Source organism: Sinohyriopsis cumingii, chromosome 9 (assembly GCF_028554795.1).
Source record: "Sinohyriopsis cumingii isolate HCF-2022 chromosome 9, ASM2855479v2, whole genome shotgun sequence".
NCBI lineage: Eukaryota > Metazoa > Mollusca > Bivalvia > Unionida > Unionidae > Sinohyriopsis > Sinohyriopsis cumingii.
Window position 1 is genome coordinate 104099642 of NC_142969.1, and position 23692 is coordinate 104123333.

Below are 23692 nucleotides of genomic sequence, written 5' to 3' on the forward strand. Positions count from 1 at the left end.
TTTTTGCTGTTCTTAATTCATCAGCACATCCCCTTTTTGCACCAAGCCATATAACGTGGGGTTAGAAAAATTCTCTCTCGATCCAGAGAATATCTTTTATTATAAATAATCAAATAATAGTATTTGCAGCAACTTAGGGAAAATGTAATTTCATATTGTAAAAACAATTCGTTGCACAAATGGAGAAATTAGATAATTCATCAATAATAATTAGAGGTGATTGGTATGCACTGTGTAATATGATATAGATACGGTGAAGTATGCAAATAAAATAATAAGAAGAATATTCACAAGAAGATACACTCAAAAATGGAAGAATAAAAGGTTACTACATTTATATGAGAAAATATGAACGAGTTATTTTTCATTTGTAAAAGATTATCTGGGCGCCTTTTAAAAATGAAGATGAGACGGTTGAGGTATTTTGTGCAGCTTCATTAACATGACTGACGGGAAAATACATGGAGGCTGATCACCGTGGTGGTAAAGCACCATTTCTTTGGAGAGCAGCTAGATGGACTTAACGGAATGATAGCAATAGTGATCTCTGTCGATTAAATCCTGCGATTAAGCCCTGACTCAAATCCGATGGGACTAGATAACGAGTTTCGGTTTAGTGGGAGCAGTTTTGGCGTAAAGATACCAGTTGACTTTACTATGCAACATTTTCTGATTTCTCAATCTGGACCAACTGCCCTCGGCTAAAAATGTCACAGACGTGTCCTCTACAATGCTAAATTGTTCCCTCGACATATTCCTTGTTTAAGGACAGGACGATCCTACAATACCCATGCCCCAATTCTAAGCTGATGCAAGGTGGAGCAAAAACTGAGCTAAAATTGTGTCCAGTCATGAACAATACTGACACATTAACAACAACGGACTATCTATCACTGCAGTCACTGAGATGGCTAGTAACAAGGGCAACGGCAATGTGCATTTCTCAACCCGCGTCCTTAAAGAACATGGACGACAATGCTAAAACGTCATATGTTAGCACCAATGTCGCTGCCAAACTGTCATGGTATGCCCCACCTTAAGCGATGAACTCAACTTGGTCGGAAAGAAAAGAAAATGCAGAACGTTAATGGAGCAGAACCGATGCCCATTTAAGGATCGGTTGTCCTGAGGAAAAAAATATTATTTCAAATGTATAAAAGAAATAAATAAAGGAACATATTATAAAAGCCTTAAATAAAGGGTCAAACACTGTTATTATGTACTTTTGGGACAGTGACGTATGTAAGGTGAAATAGTTTGCATTTAAAACATGCACAGTGGAGAGAATGTTGGCATACCTCTATGCTACATTAATGTAATGTGGATGATATTTCTTTTGGATATTGTACTTTTGGAAATTTTACATGGTTTAAGGACACTGCTAACTAAATTGACAGCTCCCTTGTGTTAAAAATCAGTCTGAATTAGTCTAAAGTACACTATACATAGCAGCTATTATAATAAAAAAAAATGAAGTTTGCCAGACTAGACAATACCAGCTCTGAAAGTGCAATGATTGAATTACCAAATATATAAAATGTAATAAAAAGTTATCGGCTCTTTTTATACAATTATCCTCTGAAGTTCAGGAAGTGACAATGACCAAGTAGAGCTAGCACTTTTTTGAAAGGTTCACATTTGAAGTAAGGCCAAGCAGTATACTCTATAACCCATAGTACACCCATCAATCATACACCAAAATAAAGGGAATTAAAGGTTATTTGCATTATAATTAAGATATTCAAGGTTTTTTTTAAATGGCCAGTATAACCAGCGAGGAAAGCCCGGGAAATTCTTTTTCTTTAAAATCCTAACCCTATGCAAAATACTAAACTGTAGAGCGCCACCGATATAAAATGCACTTTTTAAAGAACACCCAAAGAACAAGGTTGTCCCTGGTGGTATTTAATAGTAAATATTCCCAACTGAGCTTAAAACACAACATAAATGAATGAAGAATAAAAAACATCTTATTTATTCCATATGAGGGATGCCACTCTCCAATGACTGATACATAACTGAATCTAAACCCAAAGATTTCAAAACTGTTTAAAATATTACAAATTTTCTGTTAAGTCCTAAAATCGGATTATCACACATTGTTGATATACTGTTTAAAATTCCATAGCTATACATCTTAGAGTTTGTGTGCTGTAGCGTAAAACTGGATTCTAGACTAATGCATTGGTTTATCAATGAATTGAAGCAAAAATGGTTCTGTTCACTTCTCCTATTGACATCGGATTATTACAACGAGAGGACTGGGTCAGGATTTTATGAATCTTCAATTATATACCCCGTAGAATAATTTTCGGGATATTAATGACCAAGGTGTAGACTTCAAAAATGATACGATTGCAATATTGAGAGGATTAATTTGTTGCATCAGCACGAGAACAAATCTCTATGCCTAGAAGTGGAATCAATCTTGTCGTTGTTTAAATCATATAAGGTTTGCTATTTGGAGCTTGATATATTAGCGGATATTTTGTAGTATTCTGAAAAGTCGACTTTGTTCATCGGTGATAAAGTGAGTGTTCAGTTACATCAACATGGACGTTTAATGAATGGGAAGTTCTAACTTCTCGCAGACAAGGTCAGCATGTCTGACTGTACATTGTATCAAACCTCGTGATGTATGATTTGTATGTTAGTTAAAAGCTCCATGCTGATATGCCCAACCATTTGTAAAGAGTAGTAAATGGGTTTTCAAGATGGACAGTGTAGTGGCCATACTGGATATGCAAGTGGCATCGTTTAATTTAGGACAAACTAGACATGATAAAAACGTCTTTAAATAAATAAAAGCATGATGTTTATTCGACTTTCTGTTTGGGGGATGTAGACTTTCAAAGTCTGACATCACCACCATTACAATAGCAATATCAAGATTCTCAAGACTGGACATCAGAATACTATTTTTATTTAGGACTAACGAAATATCAAAAGACGTTTTTCAGTAAAAATCATAGGATGATAAGACCATCCATTCTTGAGGAGTAGTGACAATGTGACTTCCGATAATGATGTCTCAGTTGTATAATATTTAGGACCAACTAGATTATGAAAGGAATATGTGTATAAAATTCCATGACAATTGTCCATGTAGTTTATGATTATTACTAATACGAATTTTATGCAAACGGGAATGTACGGACAAAGGCCAACAATGGAAGACAAAGGAGAGACTATTATATAAGCGCTTCTGGTCTGCGACCTGCAGGTCTACAAACCTAACTTAAATGCAAACGTTTAATCTAGAATATACAGACGATATACATACATGTTCCAAGTTATCCTTTGTAATGTTTTCTTTTGTGTTGGAAGAAAGAACACACATTAGCGATTAAGAGTTGGGGTAAGTCAAGGCCAACAGGACTCACTATATGCCAAATCAACTGATTCCTTCACTCCAACTCAAAATAAATATGAATGTCCGTTTGCATTTATTACATACCCGTCTATTGTGCTTTCTCAGTATATGTACGAACTAAATTCGAAATGAATAAGGATTTGTACATGTTTAATTCTTTGCAACAGTGAGTACTGATTCACGAAGATTCGTCACAAAACCTAAATACTTCAAGTGTGTGATATGAAAATACAAACTGGACGTCCATATCAAACACAAGATCAGTAATGTGCAATTAGAGGTTCCGTAATAAATGATAAGTATGTAATGATACTGTTTAAAATGAATTTCCCATGACATACCGAGGAGAGGTAATTGTCCGGCAATTTGTATGTAGGTACAATCCTTCTGTACATTGGAAATTTATATACTGGTTGTACACTTTTCCCCACAGCTACGTTGTGTGCCGGCATGCCAATCCGCTGGTCCCTTGGGGGCTCAGTTCGGGCTATAGTAGGAGCGATAACTGTTTCTTTCCTGGGTGAAGAATCCGATGTGGAATCTGATGAGGACTTATCACTCTGTTACAATGGAGAACAAATGTCATCAATGAAATATGTGATCTTACACAAGTATTCATATGATATGAAATTTAGGACAAATGTAGAAAATAATGTACCTACAAATATTATAAGCTTTTGAAGAGGTATATTACTAATATTCAGCTAATTTTAAATTTTTTTAAACAAAATCAAGGTATTCGACTTAAACCAGGAGTCAGGATAATGTCCAGGTTGTGCAAATTGCCTGAAATGAATATTGCTATAAATCTGATTCATCCCTGCTAACCGTCACCACATAATACCAACACTTACAATTGCTGGATTAAATCAGACAGCTTATACTAATTAGCTAATTAACATGTAAAGCAATTATGTGTTCCGAAACTCCACCGTTTATCAAAACTGTATTTATGAAAGAAAGCTACTTCCGACTTAATGTTTGCATGATCATAGTAAACACTGGATTTGAAGTATGATTAATATCTGATTCCAAATACAATAATACAGTATCTGCTGTTAAATCGAACTAATATGAGATTTGTCTCTAAACACTGACCTAAACTTTATCAATATTGTTTCCATCAAATGACATACAGCTTTTGCTCAAATCAAATATAATTTCAAGAAGTGTAAAACGACCAGTGTAATTCCAAGTAATATCTTTTTGCTGTTCTTAATTCATCAGCACATCCCCTTTTTGCACCAAGCCATATAACGTGGGGTTAGAAAAATTCTCTCTCGATCCAGAGAATATCTTTTATTATAAATAATCAAATAATAGTATTTGCAGCAACTTAGGGAAAATGTAATTTCATATTGTAAAAACAATTCGTTGCACAAATGGAGAAATTAGATAATTCATCAATAATAATTAGAGGTGATTGGTATGCACTGTGTAATATGATATAGATACGGTGAAGTATGCAAATAAAATAATAAGAAGAATATTCACAAGAAGATACACTCAAAAATGGAAGAATAAAAGGTTACTACATTTATATGAGAAAATATGAACGAGTTATTTTTCATTTGTAAAAGATTATCTGGGCGCCTTTTAAAAATGAAGATGAGACGGTTGAGGTATTTTGTGCAGCTTCATTAACATGACTGACGGGAAAATACATGGAGGCTGATCACCGTGGTGGTAAAGCACCATTTCTTTGGAGAGCAGCTAGATGGACTTAACGGAATGATAGCAATAGTGATCTCTGTCGATTAAATCCTGCGATTAAGCCCTGACTCAAATCCGATGGGACTAGATAACGAGTTTCGGTTTAGTGGGAGCAGTTTTGGCGTAAAGATACCAGTTGACTTTACTATGCAACATTTTCTGATTTCTCAATCTGGACCAACTGCCCTCGGCTAAAAATGTCACAGACGTGTCCTCTACAATGCTAAATTGTTCCCTCGACATATTCCTTGTTTAAGGACAGGATGATCCTACAATACCCATGCCCCAATTCTAAGCTGATGCAAGGTGGAGCAAAAACTGAGCTAAAATTGTGTCCAGTCATGAACAATACTGACACATTAACAACAACGGACTATCTATCACTGCAGTCACTGAGATGGCTAGCAACAAGGGCAACGGCAATGTGCATTTCTCAACCCGCGTCCTTAAAGAACATGGACGACAATGCTAAAACGTCATATGTTAGCACCAATGTCGCTGCCAAACTGTCATGGTATGCCCCACCTTAAGCGATGAACTCAACTTGGTCGGAAAGAAAAGAAAATGCAGAACGTTAATGGAGCAGAACCGATGCCCATTTAAGGATCGGTTGTCCTGAGGAAAACAATATTATTTCAAATGTATAAAAGAAATAAATAAAGGAACATATTATAAAAGCCTTAAATAAAGGGTCAAACACTGTTAATATGTACTTTTGGGACAGTGACGTATGTAAGGTGAAATAGTTTGCATTTAAAACATGCACAGTGGAGAGAATGTTGGCATACCTCTATGCTACATTAATGTAATGTGGATGATATTTCTTTTGGATATTGTACGTTTGGAAATTTTACATGGTTTAAGGACACTGCTAACTAAATTGACAGCTCCCTTGTGTTAAAAATCAGTCTGAATTAGTCTAAAGTACACTATACATAGCAGCTATTATAATAGAAAAAAATGAAGTTTGCCAGACTAGACAATACTAGCTTCTGAAAGTGCAATGATTGAATTACCAAATATATAAAATGTAATAAAAAGTTATCGGCTCTTTTTATACAATTATCCTCTGAAGTTCAGGAAGTGACAATGACCAAGTAGAGCTAGCACTTTTTTGAAAGGTTCACATTTGAAGTAAGGCCAAGCAGTATACTCTATAACCCATAGTACACCCATCAATCATACACCAAAATAAAGGAAATTAAAGGTTATTTGCATTATAATTAAGATATTCAAGGTTTTTTTTTAAATGGCCAGTATAACCAGCGAGGAAAGCCCGGGAAATTCTTTTTCTTTAAAATCCTAACCCTATGCAAAATACTAAACTGTAGAGCGCCACCGATATAAAATGCACTTTTTAAAGAACACCCAAAGAACAAGGTTGTCCCTGGTGGTATTTAATAGTAAATATTCCCAACTGAGCTTAAAACACAACATAAATGAATGAAGAATAAAAAACATCTTATTTATTCTATATGAGGGATGCCACTCTCCAATGACTGATACATAACTGAATCTAAACCCAAAGATTTCAAAACTGTTTAAAATATTACAAATTTTCTGTTAAGTCCTAAAATCGGATTATCACACATTGTTGATATACTGTTTAAAATTCCATAGCTATACATCTTAGAGTTTGTGTGCTGTAGCGTAAAACTGGATTCTAGACTAATGCATTGGTTTATCAATGAATTGAAGCAAAAATGGTTCTGTTCACTTCTCCTATTGACATCGGCTTATTACAACGAGAGGACTGGGTCAGGATTTTATGAATCTTCAATTATATACCCCGTAGAATAATTTTCGGGATATTAATGACCAAGGTGTAGACTTCAAAAATGATACGATTGCAATATTGAGAGGATTAATTTGTTGCATCAGCACGAGAACAAATCTCTATGCCTAGAAGTGGAATCAATCTTGTCGTTGTTTAAATCATATAAGGTTTGCTATTTGGAGCTTGATATATTAGCGGATATTTTGTAGTATTCTGAAAAGTCGACTTTGTTCATCGGTGATAAAGTGAGTGTTCAGTTACATCAACATGGACGTTTAATGAATGGGAAGTTCTAACTTCTCGCAGACAAGGTCAGCATGTCTGACTGTACATTGTATCAAACCTCGTGATGTATGATTTGTATGTTAGTTAAAAGCTCCATGCTGATATGCCCAACCATTTGTAAAGAGTAGTAAATGGGTTTTCAAGATGGACAGTGTAGTGGCCATACTGGATATGCAAGTGGCATCATTTAATTTAGGACAAACTAGACATGATAAAAACGTCTTTAAATAAATAAAAGCATGATGTTTATTCGACTTTCTGTTTGGGGGATGTAGACTTTCAAAGTCTGACATCACCACCATTACAATAGCAATATCAAGATTCTCAAGACTGGACATCAGAATACTATTTTTATTTAGGACTAACGAAATATCAAAAGACGTTTTTCAGTAAAAATCATAGGATGATAAGACCATCCATTCTTGAGGAGTAGTGACAATGTGACTTCCGATAATGATGTCTCAGTTGTATAATATTTAGGACCAACTAGATTATGAAAGGAATATGTGTATAAAATTCCATGACAATTGTCCATGTAGTTTATGATTATTACTAATACGAATTTTATGCAAACGGGGATGTACGGACAAAGGCCAACAATGGAAGACAAAGGAGAGACTATTATATAAGCGCTTCTGGTCTGCGACCTGCAGGTCTACAAACCTAACTTAAATGCAAACGTTTAATCTAGAATATACAGACGATATACATACATGTTCCAAGTTATCCTTTGTAATGTTTTCTTTTGTGTTGGAAGAAAGAACACACATTAGCGATTAAGAGTTGGGATAAGTCAAGGCCAACAGGACTCACTATATGCCAAATCAACTGATTCCTTCACTCCAACTCAAAATAAATATGAATGTCCGTTTGCTTTTATTACATACCCGTCTATTGTGCTTTCTCAGTATATGTACGAACTAAATTCGAAATGAATAAGGATTTGTACATGTTTAATTCTTTGCAACAGTGAGTACTGATTCACGAAGATTCGTCACAAAACCTAAATACTTCAAGTGTGTGATATGAAAATACAAACTGGACGTCCATATCAAACACAAGATCAGTAATGTGCAATTAGAGGTTCCGTAATAAATGATAAGTATGTAATGATACTGTTTAAAATGAATTTCCCATGACATACCGAGGAGAGGTAATTGTCCGGCAATTTGTATGTAGGTACAATCCTTCTGTACATTGGAAATTTATATACTGGTTGTACACTTTTCCCCACAGCTACGTTGTGTGCCGGCATGCCAATCCGCCGGTCCCTTGGGGGCTCAGTTCGGGCTATAGTAGGAGCGATAACTGTTTCTTTCCTGGGTGAAGAATCCGATGTGGAATCCGATGAGGACTTATCACTCTGTTACAATGGAGAACAAATGTCATCAATGAAATATGTGATCTTACACAAGTATTCATATGATATGAAATTTAGGACAAATGTAGAAAATAATGTACCTACAAATATTATAAGCTTTTGAAGAGGTATATTACTAATATTCAGCTAATTTTAAATTTTTTTAAACAAAATCAAGGTATTCGACTTAAACCAGGAGTCAGGATAATGTCCAGGTTGTGCAAATTGCCTGAAATGAATATTGCTATAAATCTGATTCATCCCTGCTAACCGTCACCACATAATACCAACACTTACAATTGCTGGATTAAATCAGACAGCTTATACTAATTAGCTAATTAACATGTACAGCAATTATGTGTTCCGAAACTCCACCGTTTATCAAAACTGTATTTATGAAAGAAAGCTACTTCCGACTTAATGTTTGCATGATCATAGTAAACACTGGATTTGAAGTATGATTAATATCTGATTCCAAATACAATAATACAGTATCTGCTGTTAAATCGAACTAATATGAGATTTGTCTCTAAACACTGACCTAAACTTTATCAATATTGTTTCCATCAAATGACATACAGCTTTTGCTCAAATCAAATATAATTTCAAGAAGTGTAAAACGACCAGTGTAATTCCAAGTAATATCTTTTTGCTGTTCTTAATTCATCAGCACATCCCCTTTTTGCACCAAGCCATATAACGTGGGGTTAGAAAAATTCTCTCTCGATCCAGAGAATATCTTTTATTATAAATAATCAAATAATAGTATTTGCAGCAACTTAGGGAAAATGTAATTTCATATTGTAAAAACAATTCGTTGCACAAATGGAGAAATTAGATAATTCATCAATAATAATTAGAGGTGATTGGTATGCACTGTGTAATATGATATAGATACGGTGAAGTATGCAAATAAAATAATAAGAAGAATATTCACAAGAAGATACACTCAAAAATGGAAGAATAAAAGGTTACTACATTTATATGAGAAAATATGAACGAGTTATTTTTCATTTGTAAAAGATTATCTGGGCGCCTTTTAAAAATGAAGATGAGACGGTTGAGGTATTTTGTGCAGCTTCATTAACATGACTGACGGGAAAATACATGGAGGCTGATCACCGTGGTGGTAAAGCACCATTTCTTTGGAGAGCAGCTAGATGGACTTAACGGAATGATAGCAATAGTGATCTCTGTCGATTAAATCCTGCGATTAAGCCCTGACTCAAATCCGATGGGACTAGATAACGAGTTTCGGTTTAGTGGGAGCAGTTTTGGCGTAAAGATACCAGTTGACTTTACTATGCAACATTTTCTGATTTCTCAATCTGGACCAACTGCCCTCGGCTAAAAATGTCACAGACGTGTCCTCTACAATGCTAAATTGTTCCCTCGACATATTCCTTGTTTAAGGACAGGACGATCCTACAATACCCATGCCCCAATTCTAAGCTGATGCAAGGTGGAGCAAAAACTGAGCTAAAATTGTGTCCAGTCATGAACAATACTGACACATTAACAACAACGGACTATCTATCACTGCAGTCACTGAGATGGCTAGCAACAAGGGCAACGGCAATGTGCATTTCTCAACCCGCGTCCTTAAAGAACATGGACGACAATGCTAAAACGTCATATGTTAGTACCAATGTCGCTGCCAAACTGTCATGGTATGCCCCACCTTAAGCGATGAACTCAACTTGGTCGGAAAGAAAAGAAAATGCAGAACGTTAATGGAGCAGAACCGATGCCCATTTAAGGATCGGTTGTCCTGAGGAAAAAAATATTATTTCAAATGTATAAAAGAAATAAATAAAGGAACATATTATAAAAGCCTTAAATAAAGGGTCAAACACTGTTAATATGTACTTTTGGGACAGTGACGTATGTAAGGTGAAATAGTTTGCATTTAAAACATGCACAGTGGAGAGAATGTTGGCATACCTCTATGCTACATTAATGTAATGTGGATGATATTTCTTTTGGATATTGTACTTTTGGAAATTTTACATGGTTTAAGGACACTGCTAACTAAATTGACAGCTCCCTTGTGTTAAAAATCAGTCTGAATTAGTCTAAAGTACACTATACATAGCAGTTATTATAATAGAAAAAAATGAAGTTTGCCAGACTAGACAATACCAGCTTCTGAAAGTGCAATGATTGAATTACCAAATATATAAAATGTAATAAAAAGTTATCGGCTCTTTTTATACAATTATCCTCTGATGTTCAGGAAGTGACAATGACCAAGTAGAGCTAGCACTTTTTTGAAAGGTTCACATTTGAAGTAAGGCCAAGCAGTATACTCTATAACCCATAGTACACCCATCAATCATACACCAAAATAAAGGGAATTAAAGGTTATTTGCATTATAATTAAGATATTCAAGGTTTTTTTTTAAATGGCCAGTATAACCAGCGAGGAAAGCCCGGGAAATTCTTTTTCTTTAAAATCCTAACCCTATGCAAAATACTAAACTGTAGAGCGCCACCGATATAAAATGCACTTTTTAAAGAACACCCAAAGAACAAGGTTGTCCCTGGTGGTATTTAATAGTAAATATTCCCAACTGAGCTTAAAACACAACATAAATGAATGAAGAATAAAAAACATCTTATTTATTCTATATGAGGGATGCCACTCTCCAATGACTGATACATAACTGAATCTAAACCCAAAGATTTCAAAACTGTTTAAAATATTACAAATTTTCTGTTAAGTCCTAAAATCGGATTATCACACATTGTTGATATACTGTTTAAAATTCCATAGCTATACATCTTAGAGTTTGTGTGCTGTAGCGTAAAACTGGATTCTAGACTAATGCATTGGTTTATCAATGAATTGAAGCAAAAATGGTTCTGTTCACTTCTCCTATTGACATCGGATTATTACAACGAGAGGACTGGGTCAGGATTTTATGAATCTTCAATTATATACCCCGTAGAATAATTTTCGGGATATTAATGACCAAGGTGTAGACTTCAAAAATGATACGATTGCAATATTGATAGGATTAATTTGTTGCATCAGCACGAGAACAAATCTCTATGCCTAGAAGTGGAATCAATCTTGTCGTTGTTTAAATCATATAAGGTTTGCTATTTGGAGCTTGATATATTAGCGGATATTTTGTAGTATTCTGAAAAGTCGACTTTGTTCATCGGTGATAAAGTGAGTGTTCAGTTACATCAACATGGACGTTTAATGAATGGGAAGTTCTAACTTCTCGCAGACAAGGTCAGCATGTCTGACTGTACATTGTATCAAACCTCGTGATGTATGATTTGTATGTTAGTTAAAAGCTCCATGCTGATATGCCCAACCATTTGTAAAGAGTAGTAAATGGGTTTTCAAGATGGACAATGTAGTGGCCATACTGGATATGCAAGTGGCATCATTTAATTTAGGACAAACTAGACATGATAAAAACGTCTTTAAATAAATAAAAGCATGATGTTTATTCGACTTTCTGTTTGGGGGATGTAGACTTTCAAAGTCTGACATCACCACCATTACAATAGCAATATCAAGATTCTCAAGACTGGACATCAGAATACTATTTTTATTTAGGACTAACGAAATATCAAAAGACGTTTTTCAGTAAAAATCATAGGATGATAAGACCATCCATTCTTGAGGAGTAGTGACAATGTGACTTCCGATAATGATGTCTCAGTTGTATAATATTTAGGACCAACTAGATTATGAAAGGAATATGTGTATAAAATTCCATGACAATTGTCCATGTAGTTTATGATTATTACTAATACGAATTTTATGCAAACGGGGATGTACGGACAAAGGCCAACAATGGAAGACAAAGGAGAGACTATTATATAAGCGCTTCTGGTCTGCGACCTGCAGGTCTACAAACCTAACTTAAATGCAAACGTTTAATCTAGAATATACAGACGATATACATACATGTTCCAAGTTATCCTTTGTAATGTTTTCTTTTGTGTTGGAAGAAAGAACACACATTAGCGATTAAGAGTTGGGATAAGTCAAGGCCAACAGGACTCACTATATGCCAAATCAACTGATTCCTTCACTCCAACTCAAAATAAATATGAATGTCCATTTGCATTTATTACATACCCGTCTATTGTGCTTTCTCAGTATATGTACGAACTAAATTCGAAATGAATAAGGATTTGTACATGTTTAATTCTTTGCAACAGTGAGTACTGATTCACGAAGATTCGTCACAAAACCTAAATACTTCAAGTGTGTGATATGAAAATACAAACTGGACGTCCATATCAAACACAAGATCAGTAATGTGCAATTAGAGGTTCCGTAATAAATGATAAGTATGTAATGATACTGTTTAAAATGAATTTCCCATGACATACCGAGGAGAGGTAATTGTCCGGCAATTTGTATGTAGGTACAATCCTTCTGTACATTGGAAATTTATATACTGGTTGTACACTTTTCCCCACAGCTACGTTGTGTGCCGGCATGCCAATCCGCCGGTCCCTTGGGGGCTCAGTTCGGGCTATAGTAGGAGCGATAACTGTTTCTTTCCTGGGTGAAGAATCCGATGTGGAATCCGATGAGGACTTATCACTCTGTTACAATGGAGAACAAATGTCATCAATGAAATATGTGATCTTACACAAGTATTCATATGATATGAAATTTAGGACAAATGTAGAAAATAATGTACCTACAAATATTATAAGCTTTTGAAGAGGTATATTACTAATATTCAGCTAATTTTAAATTTTTTTAAACAAAATCAAGGTATTCGACTTAAACCAGGAGTCAGGATAATGTCCAGGTTGTGCAAATTGCCTGAAATGAATATTGCTATAAATCTGATTCATCCCTGCTAACCGTCACCACATAATACCAACACTTACAATTGCTGGATTAAATCAGACAGCTTATAGTAATTAGCTAATTAACATGTAAAGCAATTATGTGTTCCGAAACTCCACCGTTTATCAAAACTGTATTTATGAAAGAAAGCTACTTCCGACTTAATGTTTGCATGATCATAGTAAACACTGGATTTGAAGTATAATTAATATCTGATTCCAAATACAATAATACAGTATCTGCTGTTAAATCGAACTAATATGAGATTTGTCTCTAAACACTGACCTAAACTTTATCAATATTGTTTCCATCAAATGACATACAGCTTTTGCTCAAATCAAATATAATTTCAAGAAGTGTAAAACGACCAGTGTAATTCCAAGTAATATCTTTTTGCTGTTCTTAATTCATCAGCACATCCCCTTTTTGCACCAAGCCATATAACGTGGGGTTAGAAAAATTCTCTCTAGATCCAGAGAATATCTTTTATTATAAATAATCAAATAATAGTATTTGCAGCAACTTAGGGAAAATGTAATTTCATATTGTAAAAACAATTCGTTGCACAAATGGAGAAATTAGATAATTCATCAATAATAATTAGAGGTGATTGGTATGCACTGTGTAATATGATATAGATACGGTGAAGTATGCAAATAAAATAATAAGAAGAATATTCACAAGAAGATACACTCAAAAATGGAAGAATAAAAGGTTACTACATTTATATGAGAAAATATGAACGAGTTATTTTTCATTTGTAAAAGATTATCTGGGCGCCTTTTAAAAATGAAGATGAGACGGTTGAGGTATTTTGTGCAGCTTCATTAACATGACTGACGGGAAAGTACATGGAGGCTGATCACCGTGGTGGTAAAGCACCATTTCTTTGGAGAGCAGCTAGATGGACTTAACGGAATGATAGCAATAGTGATCTCTGTCGATTAAATCCTGCGATTAAGCCCTGACTCAAATCCGATGGGACTAGATAACGAGTTTCGGTTTAGTGGGAGCAGTTTTGGCGTAAAGATACCAGTTGACTTTACTATGCAACATTTTCTGATTTCTCAATCTGGACCAACTGCCCTCGGCTAAAAATGTCACAGACGTGTCCTCTACAATGCTAAATTGTTCCCTCGACATATTCCTTGTTTAAGGACAGGACGATCCTACAATACCCATGCCCCAATTCTAAGCTGATGCAAGGTGGAGCAAAAACTGAGCTAAAATTGTGTCCAGTCATGAACAATACTGACACATTAACAACAACGGACTATCTATCACTGCAGTCACTGAGATGGCTAGCAACAAGGGCAACGGCAATGTGCATTTCTCAACCCGCGTCCTTAAAGAACATGGACGACAATGCTAAAACGTCATATGTTAGTACCAATGTCGCTGCCAAACTGTCATGGTATGCCCCACCTTAAGCGATGAACTCAACTTGGTCGGAAAGAAAAGAAAATGCAGAACGTTAATGGAGCAGAACCGATGCCCATTTAAGGATCGGTTGTCCTGAGGAAAACAATATTATTTCAAATGTATAAAAGAAATAAATAAAGGAACATATTATAAAAGCCTTAAATAAAGGGTCAAACACTGTTAATATGTACTTTTGGGACAGTGACGTATGTAAGGTGAAATAGTTTGCATTTAAAACATGCACAGTGGAGAGAATGTTGGCATACCTCTATGCTACATTAATGTAATGTGGATGATATTTCTTTTGGATATTGTACGTTTGGAAATTTTACATGGTTTAAGGACACTGCTAACTAAATTGACAGCTCCCTTGTGTTAAAAATCAGTCTGAATTAGTCTAAAGTACACTATACATAGCAGCTATTATAATAGAAAAAAATGAAGTTTGCCAGACTAGACAATACTAGCTTCTGAAAGTGCAATGATTGAATTACCAAATATATAAAATGTAATAAAAAGTTATCGGCTCTTTTTATACAATTATCCTCTGAAGTTCAGGAAGTGACAATGACCAAGTAGAGCTAGCACTTTTTTGAAAGGTTCACATTTGAAGTAAGGCCAAGCAGTATACTCTATAACCCATAGTACACCCATCAATCATACACCAAAATAAAGGAAATTAAAGGTTATTTGCATTATAATTAAGATATTCAAGGTTTTTTTTTAAATGGCCAGTATAACCAGCGAGGAAAGCCCGGGAAATTCTTTTTCTTTAAAATCCTAACCCTATGCAAAATACTAAACTGTAGAGCGCCACCGATATAAAATGCACTTTTTAAAGAACACCCAAAGAACAAGGTTGTCCCTGGTGGTATTTAATAGTAAATATTCCCAACTGAGCTTAAAACACAACATAAATGAATGAAGAATAAAAAACATCTTATTTATTCTATATGAGGGATGCCACTCTCCAATGACTGATACATAACTGAATCTAAACCCAAAGATTTCAAAACTGTTTAAAATATTACAAATTTTCTGTTAAGTCCTAAAATCGGATTATCACACATTGTTGATATACTGTTTAAAATTCCATAGCTATACATCTTAGAGTTTGTGTGCTGTAGCGTAAAACTGGATTCTAGACTAATGCATTGGTTTATCAATGAATTGAAGCAAAAATGGTTCTGTTCACTTCTCCTATTGACATCGGCTTATTACAACGAGAGGACTGGGTCAGGATTTTATGAATCTTCAATTATATACCCCGTAGAATAATTTTCGGGATATTAATGACCAAGGTGTAGACTTCAAAAATGATACGATTGCAATATTGATAGGATTAATTTGTTGCATCAGCACGAGAACAAATCTCTATGCCTAGAAGTGGAATCAATCTTGTCGTTGTTTAAATCATATAAGGTTTGCTATTTGGAGCTTGATATATTAGCGGATATTTTGTAGTATTCTGAAAAGTCGACTTTGTTCATCGGTGATAAAGTGAGTGTTCAGTTACATCAACATGGACGTTTAATGAATGGGAAGTTCTAACTTCTCGCAGACAAGGTCAGCATGTCTGACTGTACATTGTATCAAACCTCGTGATGTATGATTTGTATGTTAGTTAAAAGCTCCATGCTGATATGCCCAACCATTTGTAAAGAGTAGTAAATGGGTTTTCAAGATGGACAGTGTAGTGGCCATACTGGATATGCAAGTGGCATCATTTAATTTAGGACAAACTAGACATGATAAAAACGTCTTTAAATAAATAAAAGCATGATGTTTATTCGACTTTCTGTTTGGGGGATGTAGACTTTCAAAGTCTGACATCACCACCATTACAATAGCAATATCAAGATTCTCAAGACTGGACATCAGAATACTATTTTTATTTAGGACTAACGAAATATCAAAAGACGTTTTTCAGTAAAAATCATAGGATGATAAGACCATCCATTCTTGAGGAGTAGTGACAATGTGACTTCCGATAATGATGTCTCAGTTGTATAATATTTAGGACCAACTAGATTATGAAAGGAATATGTGTATAAAATTCCATGACAATTGTCCATGTAGTTTATGATTATTACTAATACGAATTTTATGCAAACGGGGATGTACGGACAAAGGCCAACAATGGAAGACAAAGGAGAGACTATTATATAAGCGCTTCTGGTCTGCGACCTGCAGGTCTACAAACCTAACTTAAATGCAAACGTTTAATCTAGAATATACAGACGATATACATACATGTTCCAAGTTATCCTTTGTAATGTTTTCTTTTGTGTTGGAAGAAAGAACACACATTAGCGATTAAGAGTTGGGATAAGTCAAGGCCAACAGGACTCACTATATGCCAAATCAACTGATTCCTTCACTCCAACTCAAAATAAATATGAATGTCCGTTTGCTTTTATTACATACCCGTCTATTGTGCTTTCTCAGTATATGTACGAACTAAATTCGAAATGAATAAGGATTTGTACATGTTTAATTCTTTGCAACAGTGAGTACTGATTCACGAAGATTCGTCACAAAACCTAAATACTTCAAGTGTGTGATATGAAAATACAAACTGGACGTCCATATCAAACACAAGATCAGTAATGTGCAATTAGAGGTTCCGTAATAAATGATAAGTATGTAATGATACTGTTTAAAATGAATTTCCCATGACATACCGAGGAGAGGTAATTGTCCGGCAATTTGTATGTAGGTACAATCCTTCTGTACATTGGAAATTTATATACTGGTTGTACACTTTTCCCCACAGCTACGTTGTGTGCCGGCATGCCAATCCGCCGGTCCCTTGGGGGCTCAGTTCGGGCTATAGTAGGAGCGATAACTGTTTCTTTCCTGGGTGAGGAATCCGATGTGGAATCCGATGAGGACTTATCACTCTGTTACAATGGAGAACAAATGTCATCAATGAAATATGTGATCTTACACAAGTATTCATATGATATGAAATTTAGGACAAATGTAGAAAATAATGTACCTACAAATATTATAAGCTTTTGAAGAGGTATATTACTAATATTCAGCTAATTTTAAATTGTTTTAAACAAAATCAAGGTATTCGACTTAAACCAGGAGTCAGGATAATGTCCAGGTTGTGCAAATTGCCTGAAATGAATATTGCTATAAATCTGATTCATCCCTGCTAACCGTCACCACATAATACCAACACTTACAATTGCTGGATTAAATCAGACAGCTTATACTAATTAGCTAATTAACATGTACAGCAATTATGTGTTCCGAAACTCCACCGTTTATCAAAACTGTATTTATGAAAGAAAGCTACTTCCGACTTAATGTTTGCATGATCATAGTAAACACTGGATTTGAAGTATGATTAATATCTGATTCCAAATACAATAATACAGTATCTGCTGTTAAATCGAACTAATATGAGATTTGTCTCTAAACACTGACCTAAACTTTATCAATATTGTTTCCATCAAATGACATACAGCTTTTGCTCAAATCAAATATAATTTCAAGAAGTGTAAAACGACCAGTGTAATTCCAAGTAATATCTTTTTGCTGTTCTTAATTCATCAGCACATCCCCTTTTTGCACCAAGCCATATAACGTGGGGTTAGAAAAATTCTCTCTCGATCCAGAGAATATCTTTTATTATAAATAATCAAATAATAGTATTTGCAGCAACTTAGGGAAAATGTAATTTCATATTGTAAAAACAATTCGTTGCACAAATGGAGAAATTAGATAATTCATCAATAATAATTAGAGGTGATTGGTATGCACTGTGTAATATGATATAGATACGGTGAAGTATGCAAATAAAATAATAAGAAGAATATTCACAAGAAGATACACTCAAAAATGGAAGAATAAAAGGTTACTACATTTATATGAGAAAATATGAACGAGTTATTTTTCATTTGTAAAAGATTATCTGGGCGCCTTTTAAAAATGAAGATGAGACGGTTGAGGTATTTTGTGCAGCTTCATTAACATGACTGACGGGAAAATACATGGAGGCTGATCACCGTGGTGGTAAAGCACCATTTCTTTGGAGAGCAGCTAGATGGACTTAACGGAATGATAGCAATAGTGATCTCTGTCGATTAAATCCTGCGATTAAGCCCTGACTCAAATCCGATGGGACTAGATAACGAGTTTCGGTTTAGTGGGAGCAGTTTTGGCGTAAAGATACCAGTTGACTTTACTATGCAACATTTTCTGATTTCTCAATCTGGACCAACTGCCCTCGGCTAAAAATGTCACAGACGTGTCCTCTACAATGCTAAATTGTTCCCTCGACATATTCCTTGTTTAAGGACAGGACGATCCTACAATACCCATGCCCCAATTCTAAGCTGATGCAAGGTGGAGCAAAAACTGAGCTAAAATTGTGTCCAGTCATGAACAATACTGACACATTAACAACAACGGACTATCTATCACTGCAGTCACTGAGATGGCTAGCAACAAGGGCAACGGCAATGTGCATTTCTCAACCCGCGTCCTTAAAGAACATGGACGACAATGCTAAAACGTCATATGTTAGTACCAATGTCGCTGCCAAACTGTCATGGTATGCCCCACCTTAAGCGATGAACTCAACTTGGTCGGAAAGAAAAGAAAATGCAGAACGTTAATGGAGCAGAACCGATGCCCATTTAAGGATCGGTTGTCCTGAGGAAAAAAATATTATTTCAAATGTATAAAAGAAATAAATAAAGGAACATATTATAAAAGCCTTAAATAAAGGGTCAAACACTGTTAATATGTACTTTTGGGACAGTGACGTATGTAAGGTGAAATAGTTTGCATTTAAAACATGCACAGTGGAGAGAATGTTGGCATACCTCTATGCTACATTAATGTAATGTGGATGATATTTCTTTTGGATATTGTACTTTTGGAAATTTTACATGGTTTAAGGACACTGCTAACTAAATTGACAGCTCCCTTGTGTTAAAAATCAGTCTGAATTAGTCTAAAGTACACTATACATAGCAGTTATTATAATAGAAAAAAATGAAGTTTGCCAGACTAGACAATACCAGCTTCTGAAAGTGCAATGATTGAATTACCAAATATATAAAATGTAATAAAAAGTTATCGGCTCTTTTTATACAATTATCCTCTGATGTTCAGGAAGTGACAATGACCAAGTAGAGCTAGCACTTTTTTGAAAGGTTCACATTTGAAGTAAGGCCAAGCAGTATACTCTATAACCCATAGTACACCCATCAATCATACACCAAAATAAAGGGAATTAAAGGTTATTTGCATTATAATTAAGATATTCAAGGTTTTTTTTTAAATGGCCAGTATAACCAGCGAGGAAAGCCCGGGAAATTCTTTTTCTTTAAAATCCTAACCCTATGCAAAATACTAAACTGTAGAGCGCCACCGATATAAAATGCACTTTTTAAAGAACACCCAAAGAACAAGGTTGTCCCTGGTGGTATTTAATAGTAAATATTCCCAACTGAGCTTAAAACACAACATAAATGAATGAAGAATAAAAAACATCTTATTTATTCTATATGAGGGATGCCACTCTCCAATGACTGATACATAACTGAATCTAAACCCAAAGATTTCAAAACTGTTTAAAATATTACAAATTTTCTGTTAAGTCCTAAAATCGGATTATCACACATTGTTGATATACTGTTTAAAATTCCATAGCTATACATCTTAGAGTTTGTGTGCTGTAGCGTAAAACTGGATTCTAGACTAATGCATTGGTTTATCAATGAATTGAAGCAAAAATGGTTCTGTTCACTTCTCCTATTGACATCGGCTTATTACAACGAGAGGACTGGGTCAGGATTTTATGAATCTTCAATTATATACCCCGTAGAATAATTTTCGGGATATTAATGACCAAGGTGTAGACTTCAAAAATGATACGATTGCAATATTGATAGGATTAATTTGTTGCATCAGCACGAGAACAAATCTCTATGCCTAGAAGTGGAATCAATCTTGTCGTTGTTTAAATCATATAAGGTTTGCTATTTGGAGCTTGATATATTAGCGGATATTTTGTAGTATTCTGAAAAGTCGACTTTGTTCATCGGTGATAAAGTGAGTGTTCAGTTACATCAACATGGACGTTTAATGAATGGGAAGTTCTAACTTCTCGCAGACAAGGTCAGCATGTCTGACTGTACATTGTATCAAACCTCGTGATGTATGATTTGTATGTTAGTTAAAAGCTCCATGCTGATATGCCCAACCATTTGTAAAGAGTAGTAAATGGGTTTTCAAGATGGACAATGTAGTGGCCATACTGGATATGCAAGTGGCATCATTTAATTTAGGACAAACTAGACATGATAAAAACGTCTTTAAATAAATAAAAGCATGATGTTTATTCGACTTTCTGTTTGGGGGATGTAGACTTTCAAAGTCTGACATCACCACCATTACAATAGCAATATCAAGATTCTCAAGACTGGACATCAGAATACTATTTTTATTTAGGACTAACGAAATATCAAAAGACGTTTTTCAGTAAAAATCATAGGATGATAAGACCATCCATTCTTGAGGAGTAGTGACAATGTGACTTCCGATAATGATGTCTCAGTTGTATAATATTTAGGACCAACTAGATTATGAAAGGAATATGTGTATAAAATTCCATGACAATTGTCCATGTAGTTTATGATTATTACTAATACGAATTTTATGCAAACGGGGATGTACGGACAAAGGCCAACAATGGAAGACAAAGGAGAGACTATTATATAAGCGCTTCTGGTCTGCGACCTGCAGGTCTACAAACCTAACTTAAATGCAAACGTTTAATCTAGAATATACAGACGATATACATACATGTTCCAAGTTATCCTTTGTAATGTTTTCTTTTGTGTTGGAAGAAAGAACACACATTAGCGATTAAGAGTTGGGATAAGTCAAGGCCAACAGGACTCACTATATGCCAAATCAACTGATTCCTTCACTCCAACTCAAAATAAATATGAATGTCCATTTGCATTTATTACATACCCGTCTATTGTGCTTTCTCAGTATATGTACGAACTAAATTCGAAATGAATAAGGATTTGTACATGTTTAATTCTTTGCAACAGTGAGTACTGATTCACGAAGATTCGTCACAAAACCTAAATACTTCAAGTGTGTGATATGAAAATACAAACTGGACGTCCATATCAAACACAAGATCAGTAATGTGCAATTAGAGGTTCCGTAATAAATGATAAGTATGTAATGATACTGTTTAAAATGAATTTCCCATGACATACCGAGGAGAGGTAATTGTCCGGCAATTTGTATGTAGGTACAATCCTTCTGTACATTGGAAATTTATATACTGGTTGTACACTTTTCCCCACAGCTACGTTGTGTGCCGGCATGCCAATCCGCCGGTCCCTTGGGGGCTCAGTTCGGGCTATAGTAGGAGCGATAACTGTTTCTTTCCTGGGTGAAGAATCCGATGTGGAATCCGATGAGGACTTATCACTCTGTTACAATGGAGAACAAATGTCATCAATGAAATATGTGATCTTACACAAGTATTCATATGATATGAAATTTAGGACAAATGTAGAAAATAATGTACCTACAAATATTATAAGCTTTTGAAGAGGTATATTACTAATATTCAGCTAATTTTAAATTTTTTTAAACAAAATCAAGGTATTCGACTTAAACCAGGAGTCAGGATAATGTCCAGGTTGTGCAAATTGCCTGAAATGAATATTGCTATAAATCTGATTCATCCCTGCTAACCGTCACCACATAATACCAACACTTACAATTGCTGGATTAAATCAGACAGCTTATACTAATTAGCTAATTAACATGTAAAGCAATTATGTGTTCCGAAACTCCACCGTTTATCAAAACTGTATTTATGAAAGAAAGCTACTTCCGACTTAATGTTTGCATGATCATAGTAAACACTGGATTTGAAGTATAATTAATATCTGATTCCAAATACAATAATACAGTATCTGCTGTTAAATCGAACTAATATGAGATTTGTCTCTAAACACTGACCTAAACTTTATCAATATTGTTTCCATCAAATGACATACAGCTTTTGCTCAAATCAAATATAATTTCAAGAAGTGTAAAACGACCAGTGTAATTCCAAGTAATATCTTTTTGCTGTTCTTAATTCATCAGCACATCCCCTTTTTGCACCAAGCCATATAACGTGGGGTTAGAAAAATTCTCTCTAGATCCAGAGAATATCTTTTATTATAAATAATCAAATAATAGTATTTGCAGCAACTTAGGGAAAATGTAATTTCATATTGTAAAAACAATTCGTTGCACAAATGGAGAAATTAGATAATTCATCAATAATAATTAGAGGTGATTGGTATGCACTGTGTAATATGATATAGATACGGTGAAGTATGCAAATAAAATAATAAGAAGAATATTCACAAGAAGATACACTCAAAAATGGAAGAATAAAAGGTTACTACATTTATATGAGAAAATATGAACGAGTTATTTTTCATTTGTAAAAGATTATCTGGGCGCCTTTTAAAAATGAAGATGAGACGGTTGAGGTATTTTGTGCAGCTTCATTAACATGACTGACGGGAAAATACATGGAGGCTGATCACCGTGGTGGTAAAGCACCATTTCTTTGGAGAGCAGCTAGATGGACTTAACGGAATGATAGCAATAGTGATCTCTGTCGATTAAATCCTGCGATTAAGCCCTGACTCAAATCCGATGGGACTAGATAACGAGTTTCGGTTTAGTGGGAGCAGTTTTGGCGTAAAGATACCAGTTGACTTTACTATGCAACATTTTCTGATTTCTCAATCTGGACCAACTGCCCTCGGCTAAAAATGTCACAGACGTGTCCTCTACAATGCTAAATTGTTCCCTCGACATATTCCTTGTTTAAGGACAGGACGATCCTACAATACCCATGCCCCAATTCTA

The 23692-nt window shown here is 34.9% G+C and overlaps 1 protein-coding gene across 1 annotated transcript in view; it reads right to left on the reverse strand.

Annotated features, from left to right (window-relative positions):
- The window catches only part of LOC149792380 (uncharacterized), a 48753-nt gene extending 27756 nt beyond the window's left edge, over positions 1-20997 (reverse strand). Inside the window, exons 1-5 of the mRNA XM_089969567.1 lie at positions 20941-20997; positions 17449-17667; positions 12871-13089; positions 8293-8511; positions 3715-3933 (exon numbers count right to left, since the gene is read on the reverse strand). Coding sequence (XP_089825693.1) covers positions 3715-3933; positions 8293-8511; positions 12871-13089; positions 17449-17667; positions 20941-20997 — 933 coding nt within the window. The remainder of the gene's footprint in view (positions 1-3714; positions 3934-8292; positions 8512-12870; positions 13090-17448; positions 17668-20940) is intronic.
- Positions 20998-23692: the final 2695 nt, after the last annotated feature.